The sequence below is a fragment of the Chiloscyllium punctatum genome, chromosome 10 (genome assembly GCF_047496795.1).
Source record: "Chiloscyllium punctatum isolate Juve2018m chromosome 10, sChiPun1.3, whole genome shotgun sequence".
NCBI lineage: Eukaryota > Metazoa > Chordata > Chondrichthyes > Orectolobiformes > Hemiscylliidae > Chiloscyllium > Chiloscyllium punctatum.
The window spans coordinates 28729788-28754980 of NC_092748.1; the positions used below are offsets into that span (position 1 = coordinate 28729788).

A 25193-nucleotide genomic window follows, 5' to 3' on the forward strand; every position below is an offset into this window, starting at 1 on the left:
TGCTTCCTAACAAAAAAAATACAACTGCGGGTGATAGAAATCAGAAACAAAATCAGAAATTGCTGGAAAAACTCAACAGGTCTGCCAGCTTCCTCTCTCCTGAACAGTCTGCCCTGTAAACTGGTTCAGTTGTAAGCACTACTGCTTCACAGTGCCAGTGACCTGGGTTCAATCCCAGCCTTGGGCAAACATATGTATGGAGTTTGCACGTTCTCCCTGTGTCTGTTTGGATTTCTTCTGGGTGTTCTGGTTTCCTCCCAAAGCCTAAGGATACCTAGGTTAGGTTAATTGGCTATGCTAAATTGCCCATAGTGTTCAGGGATGTGTAGGTTATATGATTAGTCAGGAGCAAATACAAGGGAGGGAAATGGGTCTGTGTGGGTTACTCTTCGGAGGGTCAGTGTAGACTTGTTGGGTTGAAGGGCCTGTTTCCACACTGGAAGGATTCTAAGTCTTACAGTGATAGCCCCAAGTTCTATAATCTCCATTCAGTGGAATGGGTGGCACGGTGGCACAGTGGTTAGCACTGCTGCCTCACAGTGCCAGAGACCCGGGTTCAATTTTCACTTCAAACAACTGTCTGTGTGGGTTTTCCTGGGGTGCTCCGGTTTCCTCCCACAGTCCAAAAATGTGCAGGTTAGGTGAATTGGCCATGCTAAATTGCCTGTAGTGTTAGGGGTATGTGTCTGGGTGGGTTGCTCTTCGGAGGGTTGGTGTGGACTTGTTGGGCCACAGGGCCTGTTTCCACACTGTAGGTAATCTAAGTAAGAGATAGTTCATTATCTACTCTGGAGAAATTTAGCATTTTACTCCACACTTGCTGCCAGACCTCCTGAGCTTCTCCAACATTCTCATTTTGTGTTTAAGCTCAATTTGAGCAAGTGAACATGGATCATCAAGTTCATCCTCGATAAAAATGTAGGAGAATGGGTCTGGGTGGGTTACGTTTTGGCGGGTCGGTGTGGACTTGTTGGGCCGAAGGGCCTGTTTCCACACTGTAAGGAATCTAATCTAATCTAATCTAATCCAAATCAGAGGTCTAGCTAATGACTTAAAAGGTAGTCATTATTTGGAGTGCTGGTGTTGGAAATTAAAAATCACACAACACCAGGTTATAGTCCAACAGGTTATAGTCCAATAGTTACATTCTCAAGTGAACTTTAACAATTGGTGTCATGTCAGCCCTGTTAATGCATTAAAGGTGTGAGATGCCCTGCGTGAGGCTGTCTGTGCCGCAACGCTCAAACTGATTCTTATCTAAAACATGGAGTTACAGAATCTTACATGGATTCATGCAGTATTTGAGACAAATGAAATGTAATTTTGCAAGTACAAATTCACCCCACAAACTTATATATGTGTGTTTGTGTGTGTGTGTATATATGTGGGTGTCTGTGAGGGAACGTGTGAGTATGAGTGTAAAGGGTATAAGTGTCTGAGTGTATGTCTGAGCGTATGAAAGAGAGCTTGCGTGTAAGGGTTTGCGTGAGTGTATGGGTCTTAGCAAACAATCCAGGTCTTCTTCGATGTATAATTTCAGTTACTTCACACTGTAAACGTTTGCTATAAATTTTGTGTCTTATGATCATATACTCCACAACGACCTGGTGAAGTCTGGAAGTTAGTGCTTCCAAAAAATTGGACCTGGTTTTGTGTGATTTTTTTAACTTGTAGAATGTATGAACGCTACACTCTGGTGCAGCCCTGGCCACTGTTCCATGCACATCTCCCACCCATTCAGAGTTGTGTGTGTGCACTGTGCATCCCTGCGGCTGTGCTCCGTGCCCTTCCTTACAGGGTAGCTGTCAATTACGGCCCACGCGGCCAATGTGACCTGGGACTGGATGAGATGTCCGTCAGTCACGGAAGGGGGCGGGTGGTTGTCATGGTGACGGGGCAGTGAGTGGGCGAGGCCAGGTAGTGGGCGGGGTGGGCTGCGTTCGCGAGCCAGCGGCCCGACTGGGATCTGGGGTGTGGGAACAGAGGGGACCTGGTCAGTGGTGGAGCTGCAGCAGCAGCATTAGCAGTAGGGGCATGTCCGAGTCGCCCGAGACCCGGAGCCTGGCCTCGGCATCCTCACAGCTCAACCTGACCGAGGCGGAGGGGGTGAGTACAGGCTCGAGTGTAACTCCAATTCCCAGGCCCCGGGCCTGGTGATTTCCTTTACACACTCAGCATCCCAGTGGTACATTATTTGTCCCTTCAATGCAATTTGAATCTGAGCTCCTGCAATACCCCCTTCACTTGTGGTGCAGTCGTTGCCTCCTGGTTTAAACCTGGAGCCAGACTGTATTCTTCTGTTATGAATAGAGTGATAATAACCAGGTATCTTCCTCTTCTTAAACGCGCACATACACAAAATTGTTGTTCTTCTCGTTTGGGTCCTGACCCGGGTTTACATTGCAAAGCCAAGCAGCAGTTGGGAAATAACCACACTGTTGTTTATGTAACTTAGTGTTTTGACAGCTGGTCCTCGAACTGCACCAGTCTGAGATTGGCTTTGTCTGTGCTTGGTCCTGACATTGAATGTGACATTAAAACCAATGCTGGAAATGAGAGACAAAAATAGAAATACTTAGCAGGTCTGGCAGCAGCTGTGGAGATAAACAATTTTTCTAGCAATCTTTGTTTTGGTACCAAATGTGATATGTAGTGGCTCTTTAACTTGATTGGAATACTTACAATGTGGAAACAGGCCCTTCAGCCCAACAAGTCCACACTGGCCCTCTGAAGAGCAACCCACCCAGACCCATTCCCCTCCAGGCAATTTAGTTTGACCAATTCACCTAACTGACTCTTTTTTTGGACTGTGGGAGGAAACCCACGCAGACACAGGGAGAATGTGCAAACTTCACGCAGACAGTTGCCTGAGGTGGGAATTGAACCTGGGTCTCTGGTGCTGTGAGGCAGCAGTGCTAACCACTGAGCCACTATGCCAGACATTCTTCTGACACTGTGAAACACTGAAATCCAATTCCAGCATTGTCTTTATCACTAACGTTAATTAATTCACTTCTGGATACCTGGACTCTAGGCTCTGGAATTTCCTCCATAGACCTCTCTGATTTTCATTCTCACTTTGTTCCTTTAAGACACCCCTTAAAACCTATGTGTAGAACCTCCACTGCCCTAATATCATCTTTTGTGGCTCGGTGTTGTATTTAGCTCTGTAATCTTTGCGAAAAGCATCTTGGCATGGTTAAATTTCATCAAGATACTAGATGAATGGTACTTGATGTTCTACAGATGACAGGCTAGTACCAAAATTCAGCAAGAATTCAGGAGCTGGTGTATTTATAATGATATATTTTTGTAGTTTCAGTATTAATTGGTTTCTCAAGGTTTTGCTTTCACTTTCATATTTTGTTTTATTGCGTGTGTAATTGTGCTCATGTACGCCACCGTTTATGTTACTATTGTTTGCATGTCCTGCGGACAGCTATTTGAAATGAATCAAATGTTTAAAAGGTTTGGGCGATGAAATGACTGACTGCTATGAAAGAGGGATAGAGCTATGGTTTTGAGAGGTAATTTCCTGGGTACAAAGGAAGCTGTTGTTGCCAGTGATGGAGGGATTATTCAGGGATACGCGTACAGTACAAGAATTATATGAGTGTAGGCATCTTCATGGATTATGGGATTGTGGGCTAGTTTCTTTCTGAGGTTACAGAAAATGTACTATTCGTCATTTATAAAAATGATTTGGATGTAAGCATAGGAGGTATAGTTAGAAGTTTGCAGATGACACCAAAATTGGAGGTGTAGTGGACAGTGAAGAAGATTACCTCAGATTGCAACGGGATTTGATCAGATGGGCCAATGGGCTGAGGAGTGGCAGATGAAGTTTAATTTAGATAAATGCTAGGTGCTGCATTTTGGGAAAACAAGTGCAAGCAGGACTTATATACTTAATGGGAAGGACCTCGGGAGTGTAGCTGAAACAAAGAGACCTTGGAGTGGAGGTTCATAGCTCCTTGAAAGTAGAGTCGCAGGTGGGTAGGATAGTGAAGAAGGTGTTTGATATGTTTTCCTTTTTTGGTCAGAGTATTGAGTACAGGAGTTGGGAGGTCATGTTGCGGCTGTACAGGACATCGATTAGGCCACTTGGAATATTGCGTGCAGTTCTGGTCACCTTCCTATCGGAAAGATGTTGTGAAACTTGAAAGGGTTTAGAAAAGATTTCCAAGGATGTTGCCAGGGTTGGAGGATCTGAGCTACAGGGAGATGCTGAACAGGCTGGGGCTGTTTTCCCTGGAGCTTCAGAGGCTGAGGGGTCACCTCATAAAGGTTTATAAAATCATGAGAAGCGTGGACAGGATAGGTAGACAAAGTCTTTTCCCTGGGGTGGGGGAGTCCAGAACTAGAGGCATAGGTTTAGGGTGACAGGGGATGGTGCGTGCGTGGATCGAGCTGCCAGAGGAAGTGGTGGAGGCTCGTATAATTGCAACATCTAAAAGGCATCTAGATGGGTATATGAACAGGAAAGGTTTGGATGGATATGGGCCGGGTGCTGGCAGGGGGCTTGATTGGGTTGGGACATCTGGTCGGCATAGACGGGTTAGACTGAAGGGTCTGTTCTGTGCTGTATCTATCTATGACTCTAAATATAGAGACATTTGAAAGCATGATGGGGCACCAATTGATGTCAAGTGTGTAACAGTCATGTTTGCTTGAGGCCATTATTTTAAATAAATCAGAAGTCACGTGACACCAGGTTGCAGTCCAGCAGGTTTATTTGAAATCACAAGCTTTTGGAGCACTGCTCCTCCATCAGGTGACTCGAGAAAAGTGCAAAGGTACAGATTTTATAGGCAGAGAGATCGTTGCAAGATAATTTTCAGTAATTAAGAGTGTCAAAAGATTGTAGAAATGGTGTGAGTGGAGTGTTCACAGGCTGAACAACAAGTGATCAAACGTGTCAGACAGTGTGAGTAAAGTGTGAACAGCTGAATAGTACATGAAGAGATGACCTATGATCTGATTAATTAAGGCAGATAAATAATTACAAAAAATCAAAAATAAGATGGTGTTCCAGACAAACTAAATGACTGGAATAACATGATGGGTATAAGAGTCACATTTCAAGGGTCTAAACAAAATAACAAGTAATCCAAAACTGTACGAACTAATTAAGTGAAAGAAATAATGGTAAGTCATCAAGGTGATGGTTTTGAATCGAAACAAAACAGTACAGAAGGTTTTGCAAGCATAGAACAGTGTGGTGGGGTTACATGTAGTGCCACGTGAACCTAAGGTCACGGTTGAGGCTGTCTTCATGGGTATGGAACTTGGCTATCAGTTTCTCCTCGGCGATTCTGTGTTGTTGTGTGTCTTGAAGGCCACCTTGGAGGACACTTACCCAAAGGTCAGAGGCTGAATGTCCTTGACCACTGAAATGTTCCCCGACTGGAAGGGAACATTCCTGTCTGGCAATTTTTGTGTGGTGTCCATTCATCTGTTGTCATAACGTCTGCGTGATCTTGCAAATATACCATGCCTCAGTGCATCCATGCCTGCAGCATATGAGGTAGACAACATAGGCCAAAACATGTGTGTATGTACCTTGTACATGGTAGGTGGTGTTTCTTTGTGTGATGATAGTATTCATGTCAATGATCTGGTATGTCTTGCAGTGAAATTGCCATGACAGAGTTTGTCTGGTGTAGTGTTTGATGTTCTCTGGATAGTTTGCTGTGAATGATGGTCTGTTTGAGGTTAGGTGGTTGTTTGAAGGTGAGAAGTGGAGGCTTAGGGATGGCCTTGGCAAGATGTTTGTGGTCATCAATGAAATGTTGAAGGTTGTGAAGAACATGGCCTAGTCTCTCCACTCCAGGGAAGTACTGAACGATGAGGGTACTCTATTGATTGTGTCAGTGTCTTTCTTCTGTGGAGGTAATTGCGTTTTTTCATTGTGGCACGTCAGAACTGGTGATCAATGAGTTGAGCATCATATCCCATTCTTATGAGGGTGTCTTTCAGCATTTGTAGGTATCCATTGCATCCCTTCTTGTCAGAGTAAATCCTGTCTATGTACAGGGTTTGGCTGTAGGGGATGGCATTTTTATCATGTTTTGAGTTGAAACTAGAGAAGTGAAGCATTGTTGAGGTTATCCGTGGGTTTGCAGTAGAATGAACTTCTCCCATATTGAATAGTTGGTGTGAAGGTAGCAAGGTTTCAGCTTCATTTCCTCATATGTGAGGTGCAGGTTCTGCCAGAGATGAATAATGATCTTGCTATCAACCTTCATGTCCTCTTTTGTGTACCTGTGTTCCCAGTGACTTTTCAGCCTTCACGTATTTCTTTTCAGCTCTTTCATTGTTGTTAATTCTCCCCATTTATCCCTAAGCCCATGATTTTGAGAGTTGTCATGCCTTACATGTTGGCCGTACATTCTCATCATGTTGAGGCTATAGTGAGAACGTATGAGAAACTCCCTTACTCCTTTTGCTCCTGCACCTCCACATCCCTACTATGCTACATGGGATCTTAACCTTCTATCTTGAATTGTCATCTTCACGATTACCATTCATTCAGCCATCTAGATCCAAACTTGAGCTTCCCAATTTCTCATGACTTCATGGACTGCTCCCTGATTGTTAATACCCAAACTCTCAGGAGAGACTGTGGCATGAATACAGTTTAATTCTTAGCGGTGCAAGCTGCCATTAGTAGTATGCTGAACGTTATGCTATTATAAACTAGTACGCAAGCCACAACAATATACCAAATGCTTGATTTTAATTGGGAGGCAACGATGGCACAGTGATTAGCTTCACAGTGGGTTCAATTCCCACCTCAGGCAACTGTCTGTGTGGAGTTTGCACATACTCCCCGTGTCTGCGTGGGTTTCCTCTGGGTGCTCCGGTTTCTCCCACAATTCAAACATGTGCAGATTAGGTGAATTGGCCATACTAAATTGCCCGTAGTGTTAGGTGAATGGGTAAATGTAGGGGAATGGGTCTGGGTGGGTTGCTCTTCGGAGGGTCGGTGTGGACTTGTTGGGCCAAAGGGCCTGTTTCCACACTGTAAGTAATCTAATCTTATGTTGTTATTATTGGACTGTTAATCCAGAGAGCCAGGAAATGTTCTGGGGAGCTGAGTTTGAATCCCACCAAGGCAGGTAGAGGAATTTGAATTCAATACAAACCTGGAATCAAGAGCCTACTGATAACAGTGTTGGTCAATACAGTGTTGATTGTTAGAAAAAACCATTTGGTTCTCTAATGTCCATTAGGGAAGGAAACTGCCATCTTTACATATTCTAGCCTACATGTAACTACAGACCACAGCAGCGTGAATGAACCTTAACTGTCCTTTGGACATTTAGGGATGGGCAATAAATGCTGCCCCAGCCAGCAACACCCTCATCCTGTGAGTGAATTTTAAAATAAATTCAAAAGGGATTTTTCATTTTGAGAATATCCTATAGGCACTCCGCGAGAATATCATCTTGGTGCCAAGGAGTAGATTGACTGTTTGAAATCTTCTGTCTTGTATTATTGTCCACTAGGGCCAATTCTTCATACTGCTGTGTAGATAGGAGTTGCTTGACAGTGATTGGGGTAGCCTATTTACACAAGTGATGCAGAAATACAGTCTGCTGCTGATCTATGATTAACCCTATAGGTTAAAATAAAATTCATATTGCATACACATGTCTGTGAAGTATCATGTGTTTTGGGTGGCAAAACCATTCTGTTCGGGGGCATATCATGTTAGAATTGTAGTGTTGCACTATGTTATACTGTCTTTCAAAAAGGATTTGTGCTTCTGAGCTCAGACTGAATTCCTAACCTCAGCTGTGTGCAATGGAAGGGGCTTCCTCACTGGCAATGAGAAGAACCTTTGAGGGAGTGCTGCCCTGAAATCATCTACTTTCACTGAATCCTGGGGCGCTGATGGCATTTACCTCAGGGACACCAAAAAAACGGAGTGATTCTTTTTTGAAAGACGTATTCAGAACTCTTTATGTTCTCATTTCAGCAATTTCTTGAAATTGCACTGTTGCTGAAGGTGGACTTGTCCAAATAGGTTTTTCTGCTAATTGAATACTCTGATTTGATTAGGCCGACCATTCCTGGCAAGATGCTGCTGTGTCTGTCACAGAAAGATCGAATTATTGTGATCCATTAACTTCATGTTTGAAAAGGGCATGGTGTCATCCTACCGTCCAGTCTAGTAATTGCACTGGGTTTGTGATTAGTGTGAATTCCAACAATTGTCGCAATCCTTATCTTGTTGGTGTTTTTAATATGATCACTGATTCAAAGATGACTTCATCAACGAATTTCTCATTTTTCTGTTCTGTGCAGATCGATGACAAGGAGTTTGATATTCCCCAAGTCGATACTCCACCGACTCTAGAAAGTATACTGAATGAGGTAAGCCTTATGCTTAGGTTAAGATACTTACAACTTTTCAAAAGCTGGATACCAAATATTGAGGATTCTATTTCATCTTGGGTTCTTTGGAATTGTAAATTAAGGAGAAGATCATTGAAGCGTCAATAAGTTGCTACCTCACTGAAATTGACTGGAAAAAACCTCCATGCTATCTGAAATCCAAACTAAAAACAACTCCACATGCAGAAACAGTGGCTTAATGTTTATCAGAGGTTCTCCACAGAATTCCTAAAGGCTTTGGTTGTGATTTCCTGTCCACTTTCCCTCATCTTTTGCATGTAATTTGCAAGTTTAATTTTAAAATTTCATTGCTAGTCACGGAGGGGAAGGAATGGACTGCACTGCTTGGCCAGAGGCTGTCAAAGTTGCCACTCAGTGACAGGTCTCTGGGTTCTGGAGTGGAAAGATTGTGCTCGCTGTACTCCCTGACAGAATTTCAGCAGAGGTCGACCCCTTAGGTCTGAAGACTGTCTGGTGTATCTCCAAGACAAGTGGAAGTTCTACTGTGTTGATTCTGTGAAAATGGAAAATCTGAATTTGTATTTGTAGTGCTCGGAAGTGTGAAATACAAGTTAGGTGTTCCAAGAGTAATTCATGTAGTTAGTAGAAATATTGAGGTTTCTGTGCAATTGTGCTTGGGCTAAGCATTCTCAGCAGCCATTGACAACTTTCAGTGACACTAAGGAGCATCACTGCATTCCACAATTATTGAGGAACACATCAGAGAACGGAATATGGGTAAGTGTTCAGAGAAATGTACCATCGTTTGTCTCAAGAACTGACATCAGTCTAATTTGGTGAACGTACTTATGTGAAGAATGTCCATTTTCATATTTGTTGAATCACATTGCACCATGATTGTGTTTGCGTTATCATTGCCCCCTCTTCGTGCCTGTGCTATTCCCATTTTCCTTGTTCAGTAGCAATGTACTGGACCCTATCTTAAACAATCACATGTCACCATATTTAGGAAGTGGAGCAGCTACAGGAGGCAAAAAAGGAATAGTTTTCTTTGAGTATGATTTTAGCTCTGACTGAGAATGAGGACTATGCTAGGAGTACAGTAGCATTGTGCTTGTGTTTTTAGACGAATAATCCAGCCACATGTATTGAAATTTGAGCACTGCAGCTGGCAGAGTTCAGCTCAATAAATAAAATCTGGAATGAAAAACTAGTATCAATAATGAAGGCCATGAAACTAAAAACGCATAGGGAAATAAATTTGCAATCTGGTCTAGCCTCTATGACTCCAGCCACTTTGAAATGGTCTAGCAAGCTAACTTGGTTTTATTTAAGAAGGCAGCTCACCATCAATTTCTCAAAGACAGTTAAGAACAAGCGATAACTGGCTTTATCGGTGATGCCTCTTTCTATGAATGAACTAAAAAAAAGAGGTGAGGCAAAAAAGATACACAAACTGTAAAGCCTTTTCTCTTTCCATGATTTCCATCCCCACACAGACGGAAGATGAAGATGAATCATTTATTTTGGAGGATCCAGCCCTCTTGAATATGGATAGCATTGATACGCATTCGGGTGAAACTTCATCTCTTGCTAGTTCAGATAGTGGAGACAGAACAAATTTAAAGCGGTAAGAGTTTACAGTGAGTTTAATTTTACTAAATTTCTTTGAATTACTTTAATTCAACAAATAAGAATCGATGAGGTGAAAAGTTCTGAAATCTCTTGGAAGCCATTTGTATTGAAATTAAACTTAACAGTGCCTTCACCTTGTATTTTTCTTCTTACTGAGTTTAAATTGATTAGCAGTCTTTTTTTTAACTATTGCTTGTCACTGTGCCATGAATTAGAAACTTAGGAGACACTCTGATGGACTATGTAATGGATTGCCCCTGAGCCTTAAAACTAGAGTTAGCATTAAACAGAATAATGAAGTATACACTGTGACCTCACCAAAGGTTTTGATGTTGAGTACATGGAATAATTGTTTATATTGGGAATAATGAACAGGAAACGAGTCAGTATCTGGAATCTAATTGATGTGTTTTTTTATGTGCCTGGAGCGATATGGTGGCTTGGGTTACCACTGCTGCCTCATAGCTCTGGGGATCGAGGCTTGATTTCAGCCTCAGGTGACTGTGCAAACTTCACATATACACATTCTCCCTGTGTCTGTGTGGGTTTTCTTCAGGTGCTTTGGTTTCCTCTCCCAGTCCAAAGATGCCCAGGCTAGGTTGAGTAGCCATGGGAATCGCTGGGTGGGATGCTTTTCGGACAGGCTGAATGGCTTGCTTCCACACTGTAGGGATTATATGATTTTTGCAGGTCACAGAAACTTGTTAAAATAGTAATGATGCAGCCATCTTGAATATATTATATTTTTGGAAGATTGGCTGCCTGCTCCACAATTACTATTGACACTGACTTTTACAAGTTTGGTGACAAACCATTTGTATTAATTGTAAGGATTTCAAAAACCTAAGACACTTCCATTCTTCTGAACAACGAATCTTGGGCTGGATCGTAGTCAGTTGCTGCCTTCTGTTTATCCTTTGGGAATCTACTTTCGGAATAGAGGCAAAAGTATTTGAAACTTGATTTTAATAGAGGTTATGATTTCAAAAAAAATACACCTGTTTGTATTTGTCAAAGGATTATAATGAGGCTTGAGCAGTGAAATAAGTTGTGTAATGTCTGCTGTTGACTTTTGCCACAAATGCCGTTCACCAGTCATGATTGGTATTGATTTACTCGGAAGGGTCTGGGTTATAATTTCTTTTACAATGTTGCATCTCTCTCAGTTATGTTTTCCACTCTTTTTTTTTAACTAATGGCATCATCTAGAAGGAAAAAAATTTCAGACGCTAGCTCAGGCATTCATGGTTCGGTTGTACGGCGATCAGTCCTTAAAGGAGTTTCTGCACAAGTTGTCTCTGCAGCAGTAAGTACCCCTCATTGCTCTTCTGGAAATTATTTTACATTGTTTCCTCTGTGATGGTGACAGCTGCACAGTTTTGCATCTTTTGGCTAAACATAATTCGGTTCTTCCTTCATTGTAAACACAACTTGGTGGTCATGATAGCTTATTTTCTTGTTTCAATAGGACAATAATAGTAAACAGTTTAAAAAAGCATCCTGATATTTATCACTTTAAAATAGAAGACAACAAGAATATGAAATCAGGGATGTTAGAGGTCTGATGTGTTATTCCATTGTTTCTTGATGAAGAAAAGAAGTCCTGCCTGAGATATGAATATTCTGCTATAATTTGCTGTAAGGGTGAATCTGATAGTATCTAAACTAAACTTGCCGTTGAACATTTAACTTCTAATATTTTGTGTGGTAAGTTATTGACGGTATGTTCTGATAATGTCATAGTGAGGTAAACTGGGATCTGGCACTGAAGAGAATTGGACAAGCAACTGTACATCTCATTAACCAATCAGGTTGAAGTATTTGGGGAAAGAAAAAAAAACATGTAACTTCCTGTGGTTGAATGGAATGCCACATAGAAAGCAAAATAAAGAGAAAGAATGAATTGTCACGTGAAAAATTGTCGGTTCATTTGGAACACACAGCAAGGATTTGTTGTGGGGAAATTTAACTAACTAGTTGAAATTTTTAATAGCATGGGTTGCTGAGGGTAATTAATGCTGTTAGTGGTGTTCATGGATTTTGAAAAGCATTTGATACAGTGGTACACAATAAATTTGTGAGTAAAGTCAAAACTCATCGAATAAAAGTGACAGTAACAATGTGGATAAAACTGATTGAAGGGTAGGAAACAGATTAATGATTTACGGGTAGTTTTCTAACTGGAAAAATGTTTTCTGGGTTAGATTATGGTCCAACTGCTCAGGAGTGATTTAGGAAGCACTTCTTTCGACACACAAATATTTGGGGAAATAGAGATTTGGAACTCTCTTCCACAAATGGCAGTTGATGCTAAATCAGTAAGTGATTGATAATTTTTTGTTCAGCAAAGCTATTAAGGGACATGGGCCAAAGGCCATAGATCAGTCTTGATCTCATTGAATGGTGGAATGGTAGACTTGAGAGGCTGAATGGTCTACTTCTGTTCCTGTGTTTGTAATGGAGTTCCCCAGAGGTTGATATTGGGATTTTAAAAATATATGTCTTCTTACTACAAGTACATAGAAATGATCTAAATACATTCATTGTCATAGCAATGTACAGGACAGAAATAGACCCTTTAGTCCAGCTCGTCCATTCTGAACAGATATCCTAAATTTGTCTAGTCCCATTTGCCAGCATTTGGCTCATAGTCCTCTGAACCCTTCCTATTCAGATAACCATCCAGAAGCCTTTTAAAAGTTGTAATTGTACCAGCCTCCATCATTCCTTCTGGCAGTTCATTCCGTCCACGCACCATCCTGTGTGTGAAAAAGTTGCCCCTTAGATCCCTTTTAAATCTTTGTCCTGTCACCTTAAACCTATGCCCTCTCGCTTTGGACTCGCCTTCCCTGAGGAAAAGACCTTGACTATTCACCCTATCCATGATTTCATACACCTCTACAAGATCACCCCTCAGCCTCTGATGCTGCAGGAAAAACAGCCCCAACCTATTCGGCCTCTCCCTATAGCTCAAACCCTCAAAACCTGGCAACATCCTTGTAAATTTTTTCTGAACCTTTTAAAATTTTGCAACATCACAGCGCCGGAGACCCGGGTTCAATTCCCGCCTCAGGCGACTGACTGTGTGGAGTTTGCACGTTCTCCCCGTGTCTGCGTGGGTTTCCTCTGGGTGCTCCGGTTTCCTCCCACAGTCCAAAAATGTGCAGGTCAGGTGAATTGGCTATGCTAAATTGCCCGTAGTGTTAGGTAAGGGGTAGATGTAGATGTAGGGGTATGGGTGGGTTACGCTTCGGCGGGGCGGTGTGGACTTGTTGAGCCGAAGGGCCTGTTTCCACACTGTAAATAATCTAATCTAATCTAATCTAATCCTTGCAAAAGCAAGGAGACCAGAATTGAACCCTGGTGTGTAGAAGATAATTTCAGAGTTTGTGGAAAGTGCAATACTTAGGAGAGTTATGAACCATGAGAAGGACTGTAGAACTTCAAAAGGACATTGACAAGTTATGGGATTGATAGTTAGGTGGCAGATAAAGTTCAAAATGAATGTGATACACTTTGATATGGAGAACATGAGAGACAATACAAAATGTAGGGTAATATTCCAAAGGGTGTGCAGGTGTGGAGAGAGCTGGTTGTTTTTGTGTGTATGTCAATAAAAGGTGGCAGGACAGGTAGGGAGAGCACAGAGTGTAAGAGCAGGGAGGTAGGACGAACTTTTGTACAGTACATTAGATTAGATGTCAGATGGCGTATTCTGTACAATTCTGGAATATGTTGTTGGAAGGATGTTAATGGTTTGAAGAGAGTGTAGAAGAGGTTTCTATGGATGAGAAACTTTAGTTATGATAGAGAGGTTGGGATCCTTTTTCTTGGAAAGAGAAAGTTAAGAAGGTATTTGGTAGCTTTCAAAATCGAGAGGTCTGTGTGGATTTGAGAGAGATTGTTCGAGCTCATAAAAAGATCAAAAACCAGGAGTTATATTTTTGCAGTATTTTGCAAACTATACAGACAGGTGAATAAAAGTGAATAGTTAGGATCTGTAATGCATTGTGTGGAGATGTGGTGGAGGAAGGTTCAATTGAGGTACTCGAGAGAGCATTGGATGATTTGTTTTTATTTAAACAATGCTCATGTATATAGGGAAACACAAATTTCCTCTTGCTCTATAACAATTTGTGATTGAAATCCGAAGGAGAGACAACAAAATGGGTAAAATTAATTTAGTTTTGTAATCTCCAGCAATTGGACCTTGAAGGAATAAAACGTCATGCTTGTAATAGTTAATTTTCAGTACCAGTGATTATTATCTGACACATCGTTAAATGACTGAGAAATTAATAAATTTAAGGAGTAAGCTGCCTTTCAATCTTCCCACACTATCCCCACATCCATTATTATCCAAATTTCTATTGGTCTCTGATTTGAGTAAACTCAATTCATTGTTAACTGCCTTGCGGGTTTGCAAATACTCTGAGATCCATAACCGTTCAATTGAGGGACAAAATTTCATTACTTGGACAGAAATGGATAAAACTTAATTTTCTGCAATGCATCTACAAGTGTGGTATCTTCAAGATGGTCAATATATTTAATTTGGAAGCAGACAACAAGGTAGATGCAGGATGAAGGGCTTTTGCCTGAAACGTCGATTCTCCTGTTCCTTGGATGGTGCTTGACCTGTGCTTTTCTAGCACCACACTGTAGACTCTAAATGCTTTTATGAAGCTAACCGTAGAATAGCACAACTGTCACAGAAACCTTTGGATTTCTATTTTTATCTGTATATTTGCCACTAATTTTCTGCATGATTACTGGTAAGCATCATTAACCTTAGTGTCACATTGATGGAAATGTCTAGTTTGTTCACTCGTGTACATAGGAACCCCAATTATCCAAATGAGATGGGCGGGCACTATTTCGTTCAGATAATTGACTATTCAGTTAATTGATTTCCTCTGGGGCTCGGTGTTTTCTGTGAACTCTGCTCCCCATTCAGGACACTAGGCAAAAGCATACTTTGTGCGAGACCCCACGCCCCTGTCTGTGTGCGCGTGCGCACGCACACACACACACACTTTTGACAAGTTCCCAGGACAATGTTGGAGAGATTATCTGGGGAAGGGGGTTTTAGGGTTCACCCTTATGTAAAACTCCAGGGAAGGTGTTTGGGGGCGCGGAGGGGGGGAGCAGGGAGAGAGAGGGCGGGAGGTCAGTCATTAAGAGACGGTGCCTGGACTGTCCAGGACTGCTCTCGGCAGCATAAAAGACGCAATCGGGATTGAAACAGTTCTTTGACGTAATGTTTCTATCGGGACCTTGCGATCCCCTTTGGATAATCTGAAATTTGGATAATCAAGGTTCCTCTACATAACTTACACATCTTCCTGTTTACTGAACTGGTATTTGTTTTTTAATTCAGTCACATTAATGATACAATGTGCATTTTGAATACAGTTGTTAGTCAGTGAGATGAGATTTTCCATACTCAAAGTTTCAACATTTTATTTTACAGGATAGAGTAGATGCTGGATTGCCCACTGCTGTTGTAAGTACATGACCACGCATAATCATACAAGCCCACATGACTCTACTGATTTAAATATTTTATTAAAATGTGGTAAGAATTTACATTGACACACACACACACACACACATACATATATATGTCAGTATATACGTGTATATGAATGTGTGTGTATATGTATATATAGTCAACCAGAAAATGGGAATTGATGAGAAGCAAGTGAAATCGGTTATTTTGTGAACTGGATCTGTCTAAGATAATGACAATGTGAGATATGATTGTAAGATAATGAAAACTGGTGCTTTTAATTTCGCACAAAGAGCATATTGCAGTGGTCAGACAATATTTTAAGTGGGTAATGTCTTTAGTTGCTTAGTAGCTCAGAGGACTCAACATTTATTTAATTCATGCCCCTTTCATCTGCACAATAGCATTTATTGGGCTGTTAGATGGAAGAAGCACCATTCTATTCTGCTGCTTGTCTCAAAGTTGTACAAATATTTGCACTATTCGGTTAGTGAGCATTTACTTCTCCTGACAGCAGTTTTGATTTGATTTCATTGTTTTTCTTCAAAATCAGTTTCAGAGAATCTCCCCAGCAAAGCTGTGTTGGAGTTGTTTCCTGCTAGTTCTCAATGTTTTTAGTGAAGTCTAGAGAAAAATGGTCTTTCCAGTTAGATTTATTTCAATGAGTCATACAACATGGAACTCTCAGACCTTCTGTCTGACTCTTCATAATACGTGTTTAATAGTATTTAATCAACCCATTGGCACACCTTTGGTTTGGACGCTACCCCCACTGCACCACAACAGCCTGAAGATCCTTTTAATAATTATTTTAATGAGCCTGTTCGGAGATGTTATTATACACCTCTGGGGCAGGTGGGACTTGAACCCAGGTCTCCTAGCTCAGAGGTAGGGATGCTACCACCACATCACAAGAGTTCTCCATATATGTATATATTTTCACATTTGATACAATTAACTAATTAGCTCAGAACACGTGGTTGCTTTGTTACCATTAGTTCCTAAGTATATTAACATCTTAGTAACAGAATTAGATATCAAGCTACTTAGTGTTGCTGTGGCCTGAGAATACCTGACAGCAGTTTCAAACTGGCTTACCTTAAATAGTGCTCAGCATTAGAGTCAGGCCCTTTAGCAGTGCTTTTTCTGATAGGAAACAGCACTAAGACTTGCATGAAGGAGGTAAAGGTTGAAAAGAATTTGCTAGCTTTTTTGGGGGGGATTTTTTTAATGTAGCTTAAAAGAAGGGAGCGAACTAAAGCAACATAACTGGAATCGATGGAGCTGTCTTTTAAATTCACTTGTGAGACATTGCTGGTTGGGCCAGCATTTATTGACAGTCTCTAGTTGCCCTTGAGAAGGTGTCGCTGAGCTGCCTTCTTGAACCATTGCAATCCATGCGCTATGGGTAGACCCACAATGCTATTAGGGAATAAACTCTAGGGTTTTGACCCAACGACACTGAAGGAGCAGTGATATATTTCCAAATCTGGTCAGTGGGTGGTTTGGAAGGGAACTCTTTAGAAATTATGATATTTGGAGTGCACAGAAATTCTTCATTGCTAGAACAGGAAAGATCATATTGAAGCCAAGAATTTCTGAGTGTATTTGTTTATTTTTAAAAACCCTTTTTGGTTCTCTAGGTTGTATCAAATGTAATAGCAGTGGGAACATCACATGGACTGGCACTTGTATTTGGTAAGGTAGAAATCTTCTGCAGTCTTTCTAACTGTTCAGTTCCTCGAAATGAAAATAAAATGATGGTTGTAGTATTGAACTGAAAGTTCTTCTATCTGCAAATAATCTGCGAACTGAACTCTACTTTTCTCAAGCCTGTGTTCTGGTGTAATTTCAAGATATCTGTCTGCATTTACGATTTTGTGATGCAAGTTTATGTTGTATGTTATTTTAGTTGTTCTCTTTTCAAAATCATACAAAAATGATGAAAGTTGTGTAATTTTAACAAATTAGTACTGAAGAAGAGGAGACAGCAAGGATTTTTGCAGAACCCGCGATATTCTTTCCAGTAAAGTGAACAGTAGAAAATCAAGGGCTGCGGGTTTTTGATTTTCTAATTATGTACCTTTTGTGGGACTCAGCCTCACTTGACTGTAAAATTGGCCTGACTATTAAGTTGGTTTCCTTGGAAAAAGGTTAAGAAAGTCTCTACTATTTTTAAAAAAAATAAGTCCTGAGCATGTGTTGTCTTTTTTTTGTGTATTGAACATACACATGTCCTTTATGCATGGACCTGTGGGCCTGAAATGGCCTTTAGATTGGGTGCACTGAGTTTTGTGAGGGTAACCACTTGTTTGATTTTGCATGGTCATTGTGGGGATCTATGCAGTTTCCACTTCCATGCGAGGTCAGTAGAGTGGAGGGATTGACCAGCAATTCTTATATTTCAATTGAGTCTTGGAAAATGAATATCTTGGAAAATGGAATAATTATGGATGCATTTTGGCAAGGTCTGGCTACTACTATTTTACATTTGGATTATGAAATTCAGGATTGTCAACTTAACTCCAAATTTCCAGAAGTGTTTCAGAATAGAGAGTAACAGTAAGCAAAAATGCAAGTGCATTGGATTCCCTTTGGTTTTAGGGCATGTATAGTGCAAAGTATTTTGCAATTCTTTAAATGTGAGATCACATTTAATTTCTAGATTACAGAATGCTTCTGGCCCAATTAGACTGAGTGATGTGATGTTACAGTTTTGGGGAAAAAAAAGTGATCTGCATTCTAAAATTTGAGCTAATGGAGAAACCAGTACCAAATACTTATTATTCATTTAAGTAATAAATTGTGTCATCACTATCAATGAATTGCTTTTGGAGTATAATGTGGGTATTCTCATCACCATTTTCACAGTACGTCTGTACATGAAGTGTTAGCTTTGCTTAATACTATGGACTTGCTCGCCTGAATCGTAAGTTTGCATGTTCAAAACTCAGTTCAGAATATGTGACCACATAATTTTATGCTGCCAGGAAAGTAGCGTTTTGAGGAGGTGATGCAGTAATGCTATCTTTTAAATGAAGTTCTATTTTCTGCTTTGGATACAAATAAAAGATCCAAAGCTATTTTTTACAGGGAGATTAAAAAGTTTCCAAACCCATTTTGTCCCTTAAAAGGCAGACAAGATAATTAATTTTGATACTGTCATCTCAGTGAGATCTTTGGTATGAAAATTGGATGACATTTTGTTCAAAAGAAAAGTACTCCAAAAGTAATTTGTGGAAGCATTTTGATATTGTTTATAGTGATATAATATGGTTGCATATGTCCAACTGTTTCCTTTCTGATTATGAAGCACAGTATGTAAAGTGATTTGGCTTGTTTGCATTCTTTTAACATGAAGATAATGTAGCTGCTCATATCTTCTTATGACTTTCTACAGAGATACTTCTTGTGATGTTGCACCAATCCTTTCTGATTTGCTGTTTTTGTTCTGTGCAGAGTGTTATATTCTCCTATTATAGAGGAAGGGTTTATCAGGTTTTTAAATGAATTATGCTGGTGATGCTGAACACTGACTTGTGGTCTCTTCTTTCTCCTCCTGTCCTCGTGGATATAATAGGAAAAGGTACAGAACACAGAGTGTGGGTGTACCTTGGGGTTGGCTTGCTTTTATTATTAGGTAAAAACAATGACTGCAGATGCTGGAAACCAGATTCTGGATTAGTGGAGCAGTACTGCTCCTCGGATGTTGTCTGAACTGCTGTGCTCTTCCAGCACCACTAATCCAGAAATTGCTTTTATTATTGACAAATTGCTACTTCAGTAATTGGCATGAAATAGGATTGTATATGCTGGTGTCATAGATTGCAAAATTTGTAAGAATTTAATCTGTTCAGCTGTCATTTCTACGCAGATATAATGGGTGTATACCCGAGCTGATCAATATCTACAAAGGAATTGTAACCACAATATTTTGGTTTCTCATCTTTCATAGCCACTTATTGCAAACATTAAGGATGTAATATTTTCTTCTTAATCTGGATCTAAACCCAAAAGATAAAAGGTGTCCAAGATAATTTTGTTATTATCAAAACATAGAGTACTGGACCAGAAAAAAAGAAGAGTTTTGATTTGCCCAGTGGCTTTACAATTGAAGCAATCCGTACAATGCACAGTTCACTGCTTGTATCCCTCATTTGATTTTTTTTTGTTAAATGTCTCCCCAACTCCTTCTGGAAAAACACTGAAGGTGTAACGTTCACCTTTGTGGACAGCGTATTCCTGACTCGCCACTCTGTGTAAATTATACATTCATATGTCTGATTTGTTCATTTATTTTGCATATTTCTCCTTCTAACAATGTTCTGTTTTTGCCATTTTAAAGGCAACGCTAACAGTCTACTTCCCCCTATCATAACTGGCTGGTCAGTTGAACCTGAACAGTCCACTCCTGTTAACTGAATGTTGCTTAATTCAAATTACTGTGTCATTTTGTTTAGAATGCCAAGCAAACTTCAGTTAAGAGGAATATATCCGAATAAGCTCCACTATTAATCTTAACTTTTCTGATACAAGTTGACTTGGCTTCTGAACACATCTTTGTACCTTGGATGTTTAACTGTGGGTGGTTTATGGGGAGCTAACCAATTCATCCTTCTCAATGTCATAATATCCTCCCTGAAATATAGTGACCAAAGCATGTTCAGCAGTCCAACTTGTTGTATTCCAGATTTTGTACAGCCCAAGATCCTATTAGCTGTATTCATTTACTGCACAGCATAATATATTGTTGGTTTCAATGATGAGTAATGTGAAGAATTAAATTTATTAGCATAAATTTTTAACATGGCAAGTGTAGCTGTTGTCTCCCTTCACAGAAGCGTACTTAATGAATTATCTGTTACTATTGATTTGGAGTGAGAGGAAGAGTAGAAGTGGATTCTTTGTAAATTTTGCGATTTTTGAAATTATTGTATGTTGTATTTTCTAATAAGCACTGCTAAAGTTTCCTAAAATAATTGTGGAATGCATGGTATTATGACAGGTTAATAATTTTATATTCTCTAATAGCTGTTAGTGGTTTTATTACTTGTACCTTGTACTGGTTGACTGGACATCTCAGTTACTGCTCAAGAAAATTTTTCCAAGAGTTAAACAAAGACAAAGTACTTATATGTCAACTGATATATTCCTGTAAATGACTTTTTCAAATGAATTAATGCCTCTTAAAAAGCTTGCCTTATCAGTGCATGGGTGTGTAGTAGCAGTAATTTGTTTTTTGAAAGCTGTTTGTTTATTATTCAGTTATGGGATGTTGGTTTCACTGGCTGGGCCAACATTTATTGCCCATTCCTATCACCCTTGAAAAGTTGGTGGGTGAGCTGTCTTCTTAAATCGCTCGAGTCCATATGGTTAAGATACCCCAGAGAGCTGTCAGGGAGGGAGTTCCAGGACTTTGACCCAGTAATGCTGAAGGAACTGAGAGGTATTTTTAAGTCGAGATGGTGAGAACTTGGAGAGGAACATGCAGGTGGAGGTGCTTTCGTGAATGCTCTGCCTTTGTTCTTCTAGAGAGTAGTGGAGAGTTGTGGAGTAATGGGTTTGGATGAAGCTGTCTCAGGAAACTTGATTAATTTCTGCAGTGCATCTTGTAGACAGTAACAGTAGAGTGCACTGTGCATTGGTGTACACCATTTCTCCATCCCTTTCATGAAGAAGGGTTTTAGATCACAATGTCTTTCCACAGCTGGCTATTAATTGGAAAGCTATCATGTTTTAAATAAAGTTGGATAACATCTCAAAAGAAGGAATGTAAAAGAAACAATGAAAGTGAAATATTGTGTAGACTAGTGCTCTGAAATATAAGTTAATAGTCCTGGAGAAACGCAGTAGGTCTAGCAGCATCGGTGAAGAAATACCCAATTTTTGAAATAAATATAGAACATGTTCAAAAGATGTGCCAGATGAGGCAGCATCTGTAGAGAGAGAAATGGTTAATACTTTAAGTTACATATCTGCTGAGTATTTCCAGCATTTCTTGTTTGAATTTGAAATTTTTGTTTGGTTTCAGAACTAGAAATTGAAATGGTCCAGTGAAATAATATCTTTACATAATATCTTAAATAAGTTTCTTTGAACGAAAATTTCTTACTGCTTAGAAGAAATGAATGTTGATCTTATTGGTAGGAATTAATGAAACAAAATGGTCATTGACCTTTTTTAATTATGGCACCTGATCCTTAATTATTAATATAGAGTTCAAACCTTATGCCTTTTGATGTAAACAGTTAATTTCAAAATTCAACATGTAGGACAGTTTTAATATTATTACCAGTATAGAGTACTGTACAAACTGTTGCTGGAAAGTATAAGGAACTAGAGAAACCTGCTGAGGCACAGTCCATCTCAGCCTTACTGAGCTCACAGCAGATGAAAAACATTGAAGAATGTGATTAAAAATACTCTAATAGTTACCAGTGAAGAATTGTCTATTTAATTCAACCAATTCTCTTTTTTTTTTCCCCCCCTTTGTAAACCAGCACACCCTTTAAATAGAGTCAGAGAGTCATACAGACCCTTTGGTCCAATCCATCCATGCCAACCAGACGCTCCAATCTGACTTAGGCCAGTATTTGGTCCACAAATCTCTAAAACCATTCCTATTCATATACTCACCCAGATGCCTTTTAAATGTTGTAATTGTATCAGCCTCCACCACTTCTTCTGGCAGCTCGTTCTAGACTCACAGCACCCTCTGCATGAAAAGTTACCCCTCAGGTCCTTTTTAAATCTTTCTTTTCCCTCTCAGCCTAAAAAACCTTGACTATCTGTGTGGAGTTTGCACATTCTCCCCGTGTCTGCGTGGGTTTCCTCCGGGTACTCCGGTTTCCTCGTGCAGGTCAGGTAAATTGGCCATGCTTAATTGCCCATTGTGTTAGGTGCATTAGTCAGAGGGAAATGGGTTACTCTTCGGAGAGTCTGTGTGGACTGGTTGGGCTGAAGGGCCTGTTTCCACACTGTAGGGAATCTAATAAAATAAATTCACCTTATCTGTGCCCCTCATCATTTCATAAACCTCTTATAAGGTTCTGATAAACCTAAGCCTCCAATGCTAGATGGAAAATGCCCCAGCCTATTCAATCTCCCTATAGCTGAAACCCTTAAGTCCTGGTAACATCCTCGAAAATCCTTTCTGCATCCTCTCAAGTTTAACAGCTTGCTTCCTAAAGAAAGCCTACTGGCATTGAATGTAGTGTTCCAAAAGTGGTCACACCAATCTTCTGTCCAACCGCAACATGACATCCTAATTCCTATGCTCAGTAATAAAAACAATGAAGGCAAGTGAGCCAAAAGCCTTCCTCACCAACCTGTCTACCTGTGACTCAATTTTCAAGGAACTATGCACCTCTACCCACAGGTCTATACTCCCTAGGGCCTCATAATTTACTGTGTAAGTTTTGCCCTGATTTGCCTTACTGAAATGCAGCTTCTCCCCTTGATCTAAACTAAACTCCATCTACCACTCCTTGGCCCATCTTTGAGGTAATCATCTTCACTGTCCACAATGCCTACTTTGGTGTCTTCTGCAAACGAATTAACCATACTTCGTATATTCACATCCAAATCATTTATATAAATGATAAAACGCAGGGGACCCAGCAGTGATACTTGTAGTACATGGCTGTCCTAGGCCTCCAGTCTGAAAAACATCCCTCCACCACCACCATAAGACTCCTACCTTCAACCCAGTTTTGTAACCAGTTGACTAGCTTCCCTGGATCTCATGTTACCTTAACCTTACTAACAAGTCTACCATGCCAAACCTTGTTGAATGCTTTACTGAAGTTCAAATAGTCAATGTCTACTGCTGTGCCTTCATCAGTCATCTTTGCCACCTGCTTAAAAACTCAATCAAGTTAATTAGACTTGATTTCTCACGCACAAAGAAATGTTGACTATCTCTAATCAGACCTTGCTTTTCCAGTTACATGTACATCCTGTCCCTCAGAATCCCCTCCGACAACTTATTCACCACTGATGCATGGCTCACATTGTAGTTCCCTGGCTTTTCCTTGTAGCCTTTCTTAAATAATAGCGAGTTTTGAGTTTTCTTAAATAATGGCACTGCATTAGCCAGCCTCTAGTCTTCCAGTGCCTTACCTGTGGCTGTCGGTAGTACAGATATCTTAGCAAGGCATCCAGTAATCTCATCCATAGCTTCCTACAAAGTTCTGGGAAACACCTGATCAGGTTCTGGGGGTTTATCTACCTTTACACATTTTAAGACCTTCAGCAGCTCCTCTTCTTTAATTCGGACATTTTTCAAGGTGTCCCTAAGTTATTTACTTCCCCAAGTTCTCTACCTTCTCTACCTACAGTCGATGCTGATGAGAAATACTAGTTTAGTATCTCACCAGTCTCCTGTGGTTCCACACGTAGTTGGCCTTGTTGATCTTAAAGGGGCTGTATTTTCTTTTTAGTTACTCTTTTGCTCCTAATGTATTTGCAGAATCTTTTTGAATTCTCCTGAACTCCATTTGCCAAAGCTATCTAATGTCCCCTACTTGGCCTCCTGTTTCCCTCTTAAGTATACTCCTGCTGCCCTTCTGTCAATCCCTGCTGACTATATCTGATATATGCCTCCTTTTCCTTGACCAGAGCCTCAATTTCTCTAGTCATCCAGCATTCCCTATACCTACCAGCCTTGCCCTTCACCATAACAGGAAAATACTATCTCTGAACTCTTGCAACCTCATTCTTAAAGGCCTCCCACTTCCCAGCAGTCACTTACCTGGGAATAGCCTCCTCCTTTTGAACATTCTTGTCTAATGCTGTCAAAATTGGTCTTACTTCAATTTAGAGCTTTAACTTTTTAATCAGTTCTATCTTTCTCCATGACTATTTTAAAACTCATAGAATTGTGATCTTTTGCCCCAAAGTGCTTCCACATCGGCGCCTCAGTCACTTGCTCTGTCTTATTTCCCAACAGAAGATCAAGTATTGCTCCTCCTCGAATTGATACATCCATGTATTGGATAAGAAAATTTTCTTATGCACACTTAACAAATTCCTCCCCATCCAAGCACTTAACACTATGACTGTCCAATCTATGTTTGGAAAGTTAAAATCCCTGACCATTACAACCTTATTTTCCTTAGAGATGTCTGAGATCTCTTTACATATTTGCTTCTCAATTTCCTGCTGACTATCGGGACACTTTTAATACAATCCCAACAAGGTGACCATCCCTTTCTTATTTTTCAGTTCTACCCATATAACTTCACTGGACCATCACACAGGAATATCCTCCCTTAGCTCAGCTGTAATGTTACGCCTATCCAAATATACTACTCCCCCTCCTCTCTTGCCGTCCTTTCTATCCGTCATCTGGCATTTGAACCCCAGAACATTAAGTTGCTAGTCCTGTCCATCTCTGAGCCACATTTCTGTACTTGATACACTATCAATGATGAATATTTTACCTTGGTATCAAGCTAAATTGACATCTTTAATTTTCTCAAAAAATAATATAAAGCATTAGGTTTGAAAGTCAGAAGTTAATTGTCCATATTTATAACTATTTCTGAGACAAACCATAAATTGTAGGCTTATGGGGAAAAGTGAGAATGGAAACAAAAAAGTAATAAAAATCTAAAACCAAAGGTAAAATATCTGTTTTGCATAAGTCGATTAATGGGTGACAAAAAATACTTGTTAGATT

At 40.2% G+C, this 25193-nt stretch overlaps 1 protein-coding gene across 3 annotated transcripts in view; it reads left to right on the forward strand.

The window, feature by feature from the left end:
• Positions 1 to 1939: 1939 nt before the first annotated feature.
• vps8 (VPS8 subunit of CORVET complex) overlaps positions 1940 to 25193 on the forward strand; it is a 554976-nt gene continuing 531722 nt past the window's right edge. Inside the window, exons 1-6 of one of the 3 annotated variants that reach the window (XM_072578743.1) lie at positions 1940 to 2106; positions 8314 to 8382; positions 9864 to 9994; positions 11209 to 11305; positions 15473 to 15505; positions 17155 to 17209. In XM_072578743.1, coding sequence (XP_072434844.1) covers positions 2035 to 2106; positions 8314 to 8382; positions 9864 to 9994; positions 11209 to 11305; positions 15473 to 15505; positions 17155 to 17209 — 457 coding nt within the window. In that variant the 5' untranslated portion in view covers positions 1940 to 2034. Of the gene's footprint in view, positions 2107 to 8313; positions 8383 to 9863; positions 9995 to 11208; positions 11306 to 15472; positions 15506 to 17154; positions 17210 to 17439; positions 19098 to 25193 lie in introns of those variants that run through there. The other 2 variants (XM_072578745.1, XM_072578746.1) reach the window with 2 other exon arrangements.